The sequence below is a fragment of the Scomber japonicus genome, chromosome 23 (genome assembly GCF_027409825.1).
Source record: "Scomber japonicus isolate fScoJap1 chromosome 23, fScoJap1.pri, whole genome shotgun sequence".
Lineage (NCBI taxonomy): Eukaryota > Metazoa > Chordata > Actinopteri > Scombriformes > Scombridae > Scomber > Scomber japonicus.
In genome coordinates, this window is record NC_070600.1 from 20,012,824 (window position 1) to 20,029,639 (window position 16,816).

Here is a 16,816-nt window from a genome sequence, read left to right on the forward strand (position 1 = left end):
TGTCTTTTGTTTGTTTGGTGCTTGAGCTTGGTATTGTTTGGGGTTTTTATCCCTGTGAGTCCAGGTCTTTTTTTTGTTTTGTTTCATCTCTGCCTTGCTTTTAGGTTTTATTCTTGGGAGTTTGTATTTCTCATATGTGTTGTGTTTTCCCCTGCACACCTGTTCAGTGTTTAGTCTCATTAGTCTCATTATTTTCTCCATTAGTAACAAGTCCTTGTGTTTCCCTCCTTTTTCGGTGCCTGCTCCACTCCAGCTGTTTCTTTTCCTGTCATGAGTTCCTTGTGTATTTACCTGTCTGCTGTTTGAGTTCTTTGTCAGTTCTTGGTCAATACATCATGACGTTTGCAGCTGTTAGTGTTTGCTTTTGTGTCTCAAGTCAGACAGTTCTGCTTTTTTTCTGCCAGTATCCAAATAATTACTTCTTATCTTCACCCGCTGTTGCCTGCCTGTTGTCTCTGCATTTGGGTCCACTTACCTGCATAACTGTTGTTGACTGTAAATGCCCCTTTAGGCGATTGCTAATGTCTCTAAATTCCTTCCAAATTTTCCTCTATCCAAATAAACAACTGTTGCTGTATCTTGTGCTGTATATCCTCACATGGTTTTCATTAATTTTGTGGGTAGAGTCCAGTTTTAGTTGTTTTTATGGTGTGAAAAGCTTTAAATTCTTTCCATGTGTTCTCGGGCTTTTTAAGCTTGTTCCTTTCACCTCAAAGCTATCAACACCCCCCAACCCTATTCAGGAGACCATCTGTTTCATAACTGTAATTCTGCCTTTAATAGCATGATCAGTGCCATTTATACCACCATGCAATAAAACGGTATCATCAGGGTTTGCAAGATTGTTACCGTGTGATTCACCATGACAGTGCTGCATCTATGTGCTGCGGCAATTCAACTCCAGTCGCCTTAAATCTATCGTCAATGTGCCTTAAAACCGCCAAACCTTTATCCATCCATCCCCATCACGGCCATTCAAATGCCCCATTGATTTAGTTCCCCTGCCAGGCTCGGACAAAAGACACAGCTGGATAGTAGGGAACCTCGGCCGTCCCTGAAGAAATTCTATTATGGAGTCTGAAAGGAGCTTGAGGAGCATGAGGAGGAGGAAGGGGAGAAGCTTTGTCTCTTAATTTGTTGGAGAGGAAGAGTTAGAGAGGTAGAGATAGCAGAGAGAGAGAGAGGAGAGAAGGCAATACATGAAAAGTGGAGCTCAAGTTTCCAGTAGCTTGTAACAAGTGTTTTAAAACAGGTTGCACTAAACAAACTATTTATAATTTATAGACTTGGCAAGAATGCATTTCATATTCTGTCTCATAGCTGACCCTGAGTTTGGTATTGCCATGTCAGATTGTGTCTCCTCTGCTGATTACTTCTGCCTGGTGATGTATGCTGATGCTCAGACTGATTAGTCACTGTCCCCATTGCCAAGCGGTAGCCACAGCAGCAGTCTCCCTCATGCTCTTTACCCCACCACCCCCCCTCCCCTCCCCTCCCCCCCATCTCTCTGTCGCACCGTGTTTGTGTTTATGTGCATGCAAGGGATCATTACTTACCCACCACTGTGGCCTCTAATGGGGCTTATCGGCATCAGTAGCACAAGGTGGAAAGAACATTTGTGTAGTCGCAACAAGCTTTGCTGACAAATCCATCTTTTTGGCAGTGAAATCCACAGGGATTACATGCAAATTGAAGTTTCAGGGACAATCTGAGTGACATATACTGTGATGCTGTTTGACTGAACCTTTGGCAGCAGTGTTTGGGTGCAAGCTTACTGAATACAAATACAAGGTTATAAAGTTGCGGCAACATATGAAAGAAAAAGGGGAAGATGATTGCAGCGAAGATAAAAGCAAGGTGAAAGAGAACGGAGAGGAAATTAACATCTGAGAAAGAGAGAGAGAGATAGACATCATGAAAGAAAATGTAATTGCTGGCACTAAAGCATTGACTTCTATTAAAAAAGTAAGCAGGAGGGTGATAGCTTTAATAATAATAATAATAATGATAAGAGAGTGTGATGTGAGGGCAGGTTGCACAGAAAGATGAAGGGGCGTGTGATGAAAGAAGGGATGGGTTTTTTTATTTTATTTTAGATGGGGCTTCTGTGGGGTTATGTAATCCTAAAAATACACCGTAACTTCACTGCACCAATTACTGAGCCCAACGGATATGCTTGTGTATGTGCAAATGTCTCCCTGTTCAACAATCCTGACTGCGTTGACGCTTATTACCATCTTCGCCCTGTATGGCGCTCACGATGAAAGAGGTTATACCAAACAGAGTCACACAGCAGTGGGTCTCAGCTTTGTTTTAGTTTGTTTTTTTTTGCCTCTGTGCTCATCTGGATGCAATCATATTCCCAAAGGACAAAATCCAAATATTAGAGTGTCTCTGACAGAGTTATCAGCAGCGAGACATTAGACAGGAGTCATTACAGCAAAATATTTGAAGTCTTAATATAATCATCTCCACACAATGACCTTTTCCCTTGATCTCCTACAGATATATATGATCTTTTACTTGTCATGGCAACACTCACACACATATTCATTAGATAATGGAGAAGAATTGAGCGCAAGATTAATTTAACAAGATCTCCACGAGGGTTTAATCTCATCTCTGTAGCATGAGTTGTGTATTTCATGTGTGTGTGTGTGTGTGTGTGTGTGTGTGTTTCTCAGTCTGTGTGTCTCTAACTCTATCCGAGGGGGATGTTGCTATCTTCCAAGAAACAAAGGAAATGAGGAAGCAAAGAGACGTTTCTTTTCACAGTATGAACACACAATCTGCTCCAGAGAGTTTCCCTTCCTGTCTGACTCAGAAACACAGTGACGTTAGGGCCAGATTAGGACAGCTGTGTGTCAATTAGCTCTTAGTTTCGTTGTCTGTCACTTTCTTTCTCACATAGCTGGAAGCACTGAGTTTTACTGACAGTGAGGTATTGAAACTGATATTATCTCTGACATCAGTTCTGGCGTGGAAGTAACTAACATTAGCGCTTGAGGCTGTTACACTGGCATCAAGTGACATTTACTGGAGTGGCGTTGAAGTCAGTTGTAGTGGAACTAAAGTACACTCACTTAATAGAAAAATAAGAAACCCAAGTAAATCGCCAGCATAAAACAGGCCTATAATCAATGATGAAAAAAACAATTTTTTGGCACACTGATGTTAGATGGGAAAATGGTCTCTGCATTATATTGAGTGTGTAAAGAAGTAATTGATAAACAGAAAGTGAATCAGCAAAAGTCAATATTCTCCTGTTCCAGTGATGAGTAATGCTTTTCTCTGATGTATATCATTGTAAATTGAATATGACATCTTCAGATTGGTTGTTTTGTCCGACCCACAGTCCAAACACAACCAATCTGAAGAGGTCATCCTTCTCTATTAGCTTAATTAAAATGATTAATTTACAAATAACTCAATAATGAAACCAATCCTTAGTTATAACACCAATTATATTATGTAAGATGTGTCTACAGTTGGTTTATTAGCACTTTTTGGCTGTGAACAGTTGTGACTGGAAACAAGGCTGAGACTGAATCATAACATTTTCTTATTGTCAATGAGTCTCATCTGCAAAGCAAAACCAACCATGAATTGAGCTATTGAGTGTGTATCCAAGGCCTTATATCTCCTTCCTCTGTGCTGTAGACCTGTTGTTGTCCAAAACCTATTAAAACACACCAATCAATCAGTCACACTGTTGCCCTAGGAGACATGTTCCTCCAAAGACTAAAAACAGCAATCGTGTTCTCAGTCTCTGAAGACTAGTTCTGTTTACTAGTGTACTAATGTTTTTTTTTTACAATGTACAATGTAGCATAAAGTCAAAAGTTAAAGCACTGTAAAAACAACAGCCTCTACCTTACATGGAACTGCTCTTCGGAGACTCAAAACATGATCATTCATCAACCTTTGGAGCTGTTTCTAAACAATCTACCATGACAATAAATCTTGATGGTGAAGTAATATGTCACCCAGTGCAGCAGTGTGCCTCACTCATGTGTTTTTTATAGATTTTGGACAACAGCAGAGGTCAACGACACAGAGGAATGAGATATATCAGGCTTTGGACACCCCCACACACACAGTGGCTTAAATTAACTTTTTGACTCACCTGCCTAGGGGACTGGTAGATGAGAAAATCCACCAAGCATATTTTTGACCGGCCAAAATAATGAGAGCTCAGGATGATCTGCAGCTGACACTTCTTTGCCTCAGACCATCTCGACGGCCCCTACAGTTTTGCAGCGCTGTTTAGATGTCTGTAAAAACCACATATGTTGTGTATGTCTTCGTTGCATAGGGACAAATATGAGTAATTTCCTCTGACTCATCCTGCCAGATATTTTATTACATGGCTATTTTGGTACAAATATTTTACCTGCCAGTGTGTGGGGGATAGCCTTGTGAGATTTACCTGCCAAATGGAAAATCTACCCACATTCGGGGGTTAATTTTGGACCCTCACATATGATACTTTTTGTATTGGTTTGGCTCTGTACATGAGATTTGTTAAAAATAAGAAAAATATGGAAAATCACCAGCCATACCCTTTAAAAAGCAATCAATGTATGCGTATTACATACAGTAATGCACATAATCCTCAACCAAAACATTCAAGAACCCCATCAGACACATTGTAACCTCCCAAATTGTTCCAAAGACCAAACATTCCAGAATGCCTACATAATGCTCGGGCCATCCATAAAACAAACATTCCGGAATCCCTACATAATGTTCCAGCCCCCCCCTCCTCCCTTAAAAACATTCCGGAATCCCATCAGAACATACTGACTGACCCCTTCTCACCTACACATTCTAGAACCACCCTCACATTGACGTGCCATCCACCCTCCAACATTCCAGAGCCTCACCAGAACGCCCTGATCCTGATCCTGCTCCATATACACCCACAACAATCCAGTGCCCCCGCCCTAAATGCTCCGGACCAGAATCAGTGTCCCAGACGTCTCCAGTGTCACTGCTGCATTTGTGTCAATTTAGTAAAGAAAGAAGAAGCTAAAATTAAGTCAATCATAACCAAATGCAATGTTAAAATACTGCTTACATGATAATACAGTGATAGCAACCACCTGATGCATTAGTGAAAAATCTGAAGCATAACTTATAGTATGTTACACTGTACAGAGTTCCTCCATAATATTTATCTGACTATAAAACAACCCAGTACTGATGAACAATGGAGGAGGTTTTCCTTACTGTAATCATTCCTCCTCCTACGGTTCATACTGATGTCCTCCCATTCTGCTTTCAATGTAAGCAATGTGGGCATATATACAGAGTATATATATAGTCATTTAAGTTGATGTGAAGCTTATATGAGGCTTCAGCATGCTCAAAGTTAGTCATATCAAGTATATCTACTACATTTACTGTCTTTTTAGCATCAAATTCCCTCTTTGTGTTTCTAGTATCAGCTTTCCGGGTGTCTCTAGTGTTATGGCTGAGACAGAGACAGGAAGTGCTGCGGGAAGTCCATAAAGGACACAAACATCAGTGTCGGGGAACAGGAACAATAGCATGGTGTGATTAACAGCGTGGATTTTATGTATACACGCAAATACTTCATTCTTTGACGCACACATGGATTTGACATCACCATAAAACTGTAAGCACATTAAAAATTCTGTCCCCGCATCGCTCTCGTCTTCTAGGATAATTGGATTTTGAACTCTAATGCACTTATTAAAAATCAAATGCGCTGACATTTAGATGAATAACCGCTCGCATTGCTCTGACAGACCGGTCTGATTCCTTTGCATTGAATCAAAGCAGGCAGGGAGAAAACAGTCTTAAATGCTCTTCTGTTGCTCTTTCCCAAATTTTAGCCTGCAGTGCTGCAATACCCATTAGAGATCCGCTCTTAATGGCATTTACATAAGGCTAAAGCTGTTTTAATGAGCACAGAGCCAATGCCCTCTCGGAACCAAATCAATGCTGGGATACAAAGAGAGCACCAATCTGGATCTAATTAAATGTCACATTTAACTCTCTATGTTATCTCTATTTCACACACATACACACACACACATACACACACACACACACACACACACACACACACACACACACACACACACACACATACATACCACATACAAGCATCGATTCTCATAAATCAATGCCCCAGCGGAAATAGACTTAAAGTGTATAAGGTTATAAGGATTAACCATAGCAGATTGTGAGATTGGCTCTACCTAAATGTGTCCACACTCTCTCAGGGATATCACCTACTTTAATCAACCTGGAAAAAGACTTGAATTTTTTGATATCGGAGCTCTGGCTCTGCAGGCAGCCTCAGTGCCAAGTGCTGTTCTCTGCCATGCAGGCTGAATCACGGGGCCTCGGAGTGTCCAACCTGTCAGCACAAACACTTGTCACAGTGATTAACGGTCGGCTGACTCACTCAAGCGTCCTCATAAAGTGGGCTTCAGGTCGATGTGTCCATGAGAGCCAAGAAAGTGATAAAGAATGACAGAAGAGATAAAACCCCTGTGAGTAAGACAGTTGGGTTTTTTTCTAACATGGCAGGTGGCAGCACGAGGACTTGTACTGTGAGGATGAATACTTAATGTGTGCCCGGACTGTAAACCATCAGCAGGTTCAGCTCGTATTACAAAGCCGCCTAACATACTGATTAGTTTCTTTATTAGTAAGGCTAGAATAGAGCTCCTGTGCCTTTAAATCATTCATGACACATTCCCCAGACCTTTTGTGGTGTAATTCATCTATCCTTTCACTTGCGATATGACCTGTGCCATGTCTAGCTATTCCAGCTATCTAATTATCTGGGTGTCCTATGTGTTTCACCCAGCTGTAAACAGTCTTTTTGTGGAGCTTTTGAACAGTTTGCCTGCAAATGATGAGGAAAGTAGGTACCAGAAGAGTTGAGGATTACAGGGGATGAATGTAAAGCTTTGAAAAGGAAATAACCACCAGCTAATGATCGTTATAAGAGAATCAACCACCTGATGCATTCATGAAAAGCCCATGCAGAGCTATTATTCTACTCTATACTCCTACTTCATTTCATTTCGGAGTAAGATGTTTTAACTGTTTAACATTTATCTGACAACTATAGTTATCAGATACTTTTCAGATTAACATAAAACACATGATAATCTTATGAAACATGATGTATTTGTGCAGATTCAATACATAAGTAAAGAAAGTAGCTAAAATTAGGTCTATCTCAACCAACTACAACATTAAAATGCTGCTTACATGATGACGTGTTATAGGGTTAGGGTTATAATTAATCATTAATATAATATGTAACTCAATAATAGAACAGTATAACAATAAAGCACCTTGAAAGGGGACATAGTGAGTACTTTTACTTTCAATATCTCAAAGCAAGCAGGTTTTAAAAGTCTCCCCTGGGTGGCCTCCAAGGAGTTTCACAGGAGGTTCAGTGAATGGAAATGAAAAACTATTAGATTCGCTATCGAAAGGCAATCACATAGAAAAGCCTAAATGTGTGAGATTTGGTTGAAAAGCCACGAGCAATGAAGTAGTCTGGGGAGTTTTGCTGTTTCAGTCTGTATCCCAGAGTCAGAAACTAATAAAAGCTTTCAGACGGAGCTGGTATATATATATGTTTGGTGTAGTTTGAAATTGTGTCACGCAGCAATATCTGGGCTCAGTTGTCGAGTGTCTGTGGGATCAAATGACATAATCATGATCCTGTAGGCATCCCATCAGCGAAACTATGCAACTAAACTGGGGAGGGGCAGCTTTTTCTGAGTGGACGCCTCACAGTCTCAGAATTTGTAAACCCCTGCCTGAAAAGATGGATTTATAATAGAGCCTGACCGATATCAGTATCAGCAAATATGTTGTAGGTAGCATTTTCTGTATATTTGATCATTTTTCTTAATTCAAATTTAATATATACATGTTTTTTTTGTTCATAGCCAATTATAATTATTGTTTAATATGACATCAGTGCACTAAAACATTAATCACCACTAGGAATTTAATACATTGTTATTATTGTCAAACTACATATCTTTGTCACAAATGCTTGATAATCACATTTGAAGGATCAGTGCAAAAAAAAGAATTGTGTTTATGTATATATTCTGTACATATAACATTATCGGCCAATATATCGATATCGGATATTCTTCTTGCTACCTAATATCTGTATTGGCATCCAGTATTGGCCCTAGTTTATCGTTTCAACAAGTTTGTCTTAAAACCTACGTTTTTCCCTCGCTGTAATAATACCTGCTGTTCATAATGACTGTTAAAAGATCCATTTCAAATGTGCTTTAAATGTAAGTGACGATGAGGTTTGGGGCCATTTTTTGGAGGAAGCCCAGATAGTTGGGTTCTGTCTGCTTTATCTTCTATGGTAAAAAAAACCCCGAAACAAAATACAGTATATTTCACCAATATCAACAGCTTTTTATCGAAGTGGATTCTCTAGTTATTAATTAATTAATATGGGTGTACTTTGATATCCTCCGCAGCCCCTCCCTTTGTGTAAAACGCGGTGGGTGGGGCTTAGTTGCACATTTGTGTTTCCCTGGCTCTCTCAGGAGGGAGAGAGGAGGAGGATTACCACAGCGGGGCTGGCTGGCAGTGGGAGCCGGACCACACCGTCTCCTCCGTCGGACGGTTTCCAGCAGCTGTATCGGCGGCCAGTGGAGGAGTAGAGGAGTAGAGGAGTAGTGGAGAGGAGTGAGGAGTGAGGGAGGAGAGGAGGGAGGTGGAGGTGCAGGGGTAGGGGAACCGTGATGGCATGCACCGCAACAGACGACATTAAAACAGACACAGATCACACAACTCCACTGACTGACTGACTGAAAAACAACGATCCCGGTTTGAGATTATGTCCGGAGCCTGCGGTGCTGCTGCAGAGAAAAGTTTATCAGAAGTCGGCACACAGTCTCATCAACAGCGGTAATATGGTAAATGCGATTTATTTATATTCTACTTTTTGCAAAGCTTAATTATCTTAATTAAGAAAGAAGCATTAGTGCTTTTATTGTGAAAAGAAACTCCCTATACGCTCTTCCTATAGATGCATTTTATATACTGCATGTGTAGGTTGTGTCCTCTTTGCCACGTCGGTATATAAAAAAAAGCAAAATGTGGTGTTAATTAGGTGAAAAATGCACATATTCAGAGTTGAGTGATGGTGTTGAACATGTATGAAGCTTATTTAAGAGTCTCTTGGAGCAGAAGAAGAGTTGAATTGTTTGTTTCGTTCAGCTGTCATTCTGTTTTTCTCTGACTAGTTCCGACTCGTGTTTTGATCTTTCTTGGCTGGAGACAAACATGTTCATTTAAATGTTTTTGTGTTTGTTAATATGCTGGAGGAGAAAATGTACAAATCCGTTGAAGCACAGCATAACAAAAAATGCCCCTCAGGCAATGATGGGGAGAGTGAGTGCAGTCAGGCATACATCCTAAACATCGATCTAGAGCTGGGCAATATATTGATATAGAGACGTTCTATCGATTATCGCGATATTTTGGATACTATAATATTATGATATGGTGTAAGTGTTGTCTTTATTTAACGGCTGCATTAAGGTATAATGAGGTGGTTTTCTTAACTTCATAGGCTATTCGAGCCCTTCTAATGCTGAATAATTAGAGCTCAGCTTATATTATTTGCTGATATTGGCTTATATCGATATCAGCGTATGTATGTTTAAGAATATAGGCAGCATTTTATATGTTTTATCCCTTTTCTTACCTCAAGTTTCATATATACATACGGTTTCTTATTTATAGTAATAATGATTACATTTTTTCAAGTGCTTCGGTGCACTGATGTAATGATATAACAGTAAAGTTTATTATTAAGCTGTAAAATATCATGCCTTCATTTCATACTGTTTGATAAGCACCTTTTAAGGATAGTTGCAAACAGTTGGTCTGTTCATGTATATATTCAATAAGATCATTTGTCAGCATTACTCCCTAATATCGGTATCAGCCCATCCCTACACCAATCATTGCATTTTCCTTTAATGATCTCTTCTTTATATCCTTCTCTTCACATCTTTTTATTCCTACAATCACCCTCAACCAAAATGCAGTGTCAGCCAATGCCACAAGCTCTTAAATCATGTTGTGCTACTGTATGTTTGTATCTGCACTTAGACGTAAAATGCAACTTGGAGTCTGGTGGGTATGAATAGCGCTCATTTTTCAGATTATCTCCTGATCAGACAGAAGTTGTCATAATGCTTTAAGTCCTCCTGAGGTCAGATGGCTTTTTATCTTGTTGACATTTTTCCATCTGGACTGTTTTCAACACACAAAAAACACACCTATTGTTAAAACCAGTTATGGTGCAGGTTTAGGTACAGGTTCATCCAGTCTGTTGGCAGGCGTTGCATTGATTTCACGTGGCGGTTAAATGTCATGATAATATTTAGTAATATAGCCTTGAATATGGAAATAAAGAGACGTCAAAGATGTTGCTTTTTCCCCCCTAATTTGTGTTTAAGTTCCTGCTGCGTCACATAGTTGAATTAACAATGTTTGTCTTCCAGTTATGTTTTGCATGAGTGCCGAGCATGCTATGGCAACAGGTTTATGTCACTATGTTATATCTCTTAAGGTTGAATAACATGACACGTTAAGAGAGGGAGAGAGAAAAAAACCAGATTCCTCTCTGACCCAGTTGCAGGAGACTCATGGGCAGAGTGCTGCTGCTTTATGCACTGTTGCATACTTGTAGGCTTTTGAGTTATGTGACAGCTGCCAAAAGAGGAGTCACACCTAAATGTTAAGTGCAGTTGTTTTTGGGTTACCAGGCCAATCCTTTGGGTGTTTTTCTTGAGTGATCCCCACTTTTAAGGTCATGTGAAACTGCTTTTAATAGTAGATGATCCTCTCGAATATTAATTGTTAAAAAAAATCACTCAGGCAGTCGCAATCCTCGAGAGCCAGCTGACTCCCACATACACAACTGTGAGCCGTGTGATATCTCGTCCTGTGCTGTCTGTTAAAAATCAGTACACCCAGGCCAGACAGGTACACATGAGGTAACGCAGGAAGGAGTTATTCAATCCGTGACACCTTTTTTTTTTACGAGCTGCTAAGGGGACTGGAGGCAGACCTTCGTGTCCTCAGTTGACAACTCGAGGATGTGTGGACTGAGCATCTTTCCAGCGATGCTTCACGTTCACACCTGCGCTGAGCCGTAGCATTAGTCACTTGCTTTTACTCCAGCACAGTTTCCAGGCAGGCGTTGGAAAGTCTGGTGTCTGGATGGAGTAGTAGGACTGAATGTTTTTAAGATGGAAGAAAAACTTGCGCCAACAGGAACAACAGGAACACTCACCTCTCTGTCTCATACTGACTGTATTTCATTAATAGCTGGGATCCATCCAGGTGTTCCAGTGGTTTCTAGATTGGGACACACGTTCTTTTTATTGCAGAATAAGTCACAACATGTTTGAGGAAATTAGTAAATGAATCATAAGTGACGATTATTTAGTTCAACTTTTTTGGAAATAGGCCTTTAAGGGAATTCAATGAGAAGATTGCTACAGCCTGAATATGCCCTCTTACTCTTCTAAAGCTCATTAACCAACACATTCAGCTTAATATTTACACAAACTGAAATGTATAAACATATTTTTTTGTTTCAGAAGAGGATGGTGGAGGAGAGGATGTTGTAAATATTTAGTGTCTAACAACAGCAGGGTTCATTTCCTAAGGTCTTGTTGTTGTAAATCAAGATATATTTAAAGCTTACAACCCCCCCCCCCCCCCTAAGAGACTACAGTTTGTCATTTCTACAGCTTGAGTAAAGATTAAACTAATAATAATAATGTTTTAGGCAAATTCCACGAAAAACCACAAACATGCACAGTTAGATCCCAGCTGGACGACCGCTTCAATGCTCCGCCTCCATGTTTCCTGTCTGTCAAATATAAACAAAAAAAAACTAATGATTACTTTCAGTTTTCACTTTTAGTAATATTTAATCTACTGATACATCCTTGTTGAATCGTTCTGTCTATTTAAGTGTAAGAAAATAGTGAAATTGATGGTTATAATTTCCTAGAGCTCCTTTAAACGTCCTCTAATCAGCTGTCCAAAGTCCAAAAAGGTTTCAGTTTACTATCATGCTTCAAATCTTCACATTCAAGAAGCAACAACCAACACATTTCATTTCATTTCTGCTTCAAAAAATGACATATTCTGTCATTACAATAGCTGCAGAGGACTTTTCTGTTGTTGCAGCTCAAAAAAATGTCAAACTATTCCTTTTTAATGTCTTTTTTTTTTGGATGGTTCAAAGATGCCAGATATTTTTTTTATAATGTTGTTGAAGAAATAGGTTTAGCTGATGTGTCGGGCTGTGAAACAACATATTCATGGCTGGAAGCTTCCTTAGGAGGCTGCTGGGAGGAAAATGTGTCTCTTGACTTAGTCCATTTCCCTAAATACATAAAACACATTAAAATATTCAGCATTTCTTTGGCAGATCTACTGAGTTTGGTCGTTTTTGGTCTCCTGAAGGGCTCATATGTGTCTGAAGTTGCTGGTTTCTCCTGTTGCACAGATACAGAAGACAGATTGAGCTTTTCTCAGTCAGGTAGAAAGACTATTGTTGACTTAGTTAATTGAAACCTAGATATAGATATGTGGATGATCTTTAAAGGGCAGTTTGTTTCTATGTTTGTGTGTGTGTGTGTGTGTGTGTGTGTGTGTTTATGCATCTCGCTATCATCATATCGCCTTCAAAGAGGCAGATTTTTGTCCTCTGTGAGCTGCGTTCGTGTGTTTTTTTGATGTAGAGGAAAAGGGATGGGGGGATGGGGGGAAGGGGTTGTGCTTCCTCCGCTGTTATCCTGACAGCGTTCCCACTGGGAAGGATTGTGTTTGCTTCCTAAGATTTTTTTCTTCTTCGTCGTCTTTGAATTCATGTCAATAAAGAGGCGATTATCAAGCCCATGGTCTAATTCCACTTTCTTGACAAAGGGATGAAAGGTTTATTAGTCAAATAGATCAAAAAGGTTTATGTTGTGTTGAGTTCCTCGGGAAAAGGAAATAATCTCACTGGGGCTGAGAATGACGCCTTTTTTTGATCAACCAATTAATCATTTGGTCAATAAAACATAAAACTGTAACTGTAAAAAAAATGTCCGTCACTGCTTCCTAGAGCTAAAGGTGACATCATCAAATCAATAACATCAAACATCAAGACCCTAAAATGATGTAAAGCAGCTAATTCTCACTTTTAAGAGCCTGAAATTATCAAATATTTGGCAAAAAAAGACCTTAATGGTGAATCAATGATCAAAAACATGATCTTTTCAGTGGAGTTTTATTTTGAAGGAGGTTTTTTTATATTATAGATTGGCTTTATTGACAGAAAATGATTCAAATATAAATTACTAATACTCAATTCAGTTATTTATCAGTTGAAATGCAAAGTGTTCTCTGGTTCTAGCTTCTCAAATGTCCCCTTTTCTCTGTTTTATATCATTATAAATTCAATATATCTGTGTTTTGTTCAGATAAAGCCATTAAGACGGGTTATTTAAAGTATTCTCTGACATATAGATTAATCAATTAATCAATGCTGTGTTTTTTATGTGTCTGTGGTTGGTCTCAATTGGTGATATTGGTAAATAAGATAAAGACTGAATGTTTAGACAGCGGGTGGTGGTACCTCTGTTGCTCTCTTTGTGTCTTCACTGTTTAAATATTTAAAAAAGGTTCATATAGTTGGACGACGCCTCATACAAACTAGTTCCTGACAGCGTAGCACCGACGTTGACAAGTATTGAACTTAAAAAGCGACAGCAACGCTCCATTTTTGGGTTGCAGCTTAAGATTGGTTTCATTATTGATTAACTGATCTACCGAGAATATGTCAGAAAATGGTGAGAAATAGCCGTCATCATTTCTTAAAGCGATGTCTTCAAATGTCTGTCAGCTAAAAAAATATTCAGTTTTATCATCATATATGAAACAGAAAAGCTTCAAATCCTCACATTTAAGAAGTAGGAGCCAGCAAAGTTGGGAAAACCATTTGAATATAAAACATCTTGAACATTTTTATATGGCAGCTGAAAACATATTTATTTTTTAACTAAATATCAATTTTTTAAAATGTACAGTATTTGTGTATTTGCTGCTGTTTTATTGTATTGCATTTTTATTTTTCCCTCTAAAGCACTTTGAGCTACATCCCTGGTATGAGATGTGCTCTATAAATAAAGTGTATTATTAATATTTGTATTATTATTGTTGTTATTTAAACAAGAAGTGAAGTCAGAGTCTGTTATTTTTGGCTCTACTTCTGCAGGAAACAGGAAACCAGTGTTTCGCTGATAGCCTTGTGTTATGGCCCACACATACACACATACACACATATACACACACACACACACATACACGCACACGGTCACTTTTGGGGACATTACATAGACTTACATTCATTTTCTGGACACATAACTTAAAACTAACCATTACCACTGAGCCAAAAATCAGCCTTTTCCTCAATGGTGACAAGGCTTTCATCTTCAGTTGCACAAGCTGCCCCTAATTAACTCATCCTAAATCTGAAATGTCCCCCAATGGTCCCCAAAAGTAGCCTAAGATGGAGCTCACACACACACACATATCGAATCCCCCATCAGCACCACAAATCACAGGGAGCTGAGCTGTGGTCATTGTTTGGTCATTGAGAGAGAGTGAAATGGGAGGAGTGAGTGTTGTTGAATGAGAGATGGTGGTGGTGCGGGTTGGGGGGGGGGGTGACTGATGGTCTTCGCCTCCGACTCGCTTCACCGGTTATTACGAAGAGGTGCTAGCTCTTCTCAATCGCGTCTGTTGTCAAGGCAACCGGTGCAATCTGCTCCTCTCTCTCTCTCTCTCTCTCTCTCTCTCTCTCTCTCTCTCTCTCTCTCTCTCTCTCTCACTTTCTTCATATCCTGGAATAAAAGATGTTGAAATCTATTAAAATTGAGGCAAAGTTGTGAGTGAGAAGAGAGGAGGATGGCTGATCGGTCTCTGAAATGTTGAATAATCGGGACGTTTAACATGTAGGTACAGCGGTTTATCTCTGTCTGCCTCTCCCTCTCTCTCTCTTTCTCTCTCTTTCTCTCTCTCTCTCTCCATCTTTCTCTCTGTACTTGTGGATTAGGGATTGAGTGGGCTAAACTGACGGTGAATAGACACACACACCAGCAGCGATGCCGGGTGTGTGAGTAACGCGAGGCGGATTAACCGGCACACAAATACTCTGCCCATCAAAGAGATCCTAACACAGTCCAGCTAACACACACACACACGCACGCACACACACACACACACACACACACACACACACACACACACACACACACCTGCATGTTCTCCCCTTAGTCACCTATAAAGCTGATTCATCACCAATTATTTCACTCTGTAATTTTGGATCTGCCCATGCAGCGTTTTCATATTTGACATCACAGCTTCCACATAATTATTACAACCTGACAGAAATGAAAGGTTAGTTATGAATAATAAAAAAAAGCTAATGCAAGATTATTATTAGTTATATAATAATATGTGGCTATAATAACTCGTGTTTATACCCAGTATTTTGCAGCAGATTGACCTTTTTATCAAACCAAAACTGAAGATTTGGTGATTTTTCTCTGTTTTTATATCACTGTAAGTTTAATATCTTTGTGTTTTTTGACAAAGCAAGCAATTTGAAAAATGCTAATGAGAGTTGATTGAGCTGAAAGTAACTATTTACTATACTACTACTATACTTTAATATTTCAGTCAGTTTTCAAGCAAAATGCCAACCATGCTGTAAGTCCAGCTTCTCGGGTATGAAGATTTGTTGTTTTTTCTTTGTCAATCATTAGTGTAAATTGAATATCTTAAGGTTTTGGACTGTGAGTCGGACTAAACTATTAAATTGAAAGCTTCACAGTAGGTTAAGAAACTGTGAATCATTCTTTTTTAGGGCTGCAGCTAAATTTGTTTTATTTATTTTACAGCCGATTGGTCTATAAAATGTTAGAAAATGTTCATTTCTGTTTCCCAAAATCCAAGGTGACGCCTTTAAATGTCTTGTTTTTTCCCTTCCACCAGTCCACAACACAAAAATATTCAGTTCACTTTCATATAACAGTAAAGAAACCAGAACATATTCACATTTAAGAAGCTGAAATCACAGAATCTAGATATATCTTTCCTCAAAAAAGGACTCAGAATGATCAATCCAATATCAAAATAGTTGACGATTCATTTCCTAGTGATGTATCTATGGAAAATAATCTTCAGCTGCAGCCCGAAATAAAATAAATAGTTGCTAACTGCAGCATCATAGTAGTACACATACTCCAACACAGTGTGTGTAAATAAAGTCGGAGTGAAGAGTTCCTGCCCTGCACACACCTGCCAGATACTGTTATGTAATCCACAGGGGAGTGTTTGCATTAGGCCGTGTGCTGAAAGAAGAAAACGGATCATTCATTCTGCGTGGTCACATTTCAAAGTTACTATGCACCAAAGCTCTTGTACCTGTGCCAACATTTCAGAGTACTTGGCTCTATTTGTGTGTGTGTGTGTGTGTGTGTGTGTGTGTGTGTGTGTGTGTGTGTGTGTGTGTAGTTCAGAGCAATGCTGTGTTCTGATTTCAGGGATCCAAAAATGGAGCGTCTCTCTCTATAGAAGTGTTTGAATGTAGCTGAACTCCTTCCTGTGTTTCATTTGGTGTCTAAATACAGAGCAGATGAGTGTGTGTGTGTGTGTGTGTGTGTGTGTGTGTGTGTGTGTGTGTGTGTGTGTGTGTGTGTGT

At 39.3% G+C, this 16,816-nt stretch overlaps 1 protein-coding gene across 2 annotated transcripts in view; it reads left to right on the forward strand.

The window, feature by feature from the left end:
- Positions 1-16,816, forward strand: part of tmcc3 (transmembrane and coiled-coil domain family 3) — a 61,048-nt gene that overhangs the window by 11,321 nt on the left and 32,911 nt on the right. Inside the window, exon 1 of one of the 2 annotated variants that reach the window (XM_053314160.1) lies at positions 8,786-8,951. The exons of the other annotated variant lie outside the window; for it this stretch is intronic. Coding sequence (XP_053170135.1) covers positions 8,949-8,951 — 3 coding nt within the window. The 5' untranslated portion in view covers positions 8,786-8,948. Of the gene's footprint in view, positions 1-8,785; positions 8,952-16,816 lie in introns of those variants that run through there. 2 annotated transcript variants of the gene reach the window in all.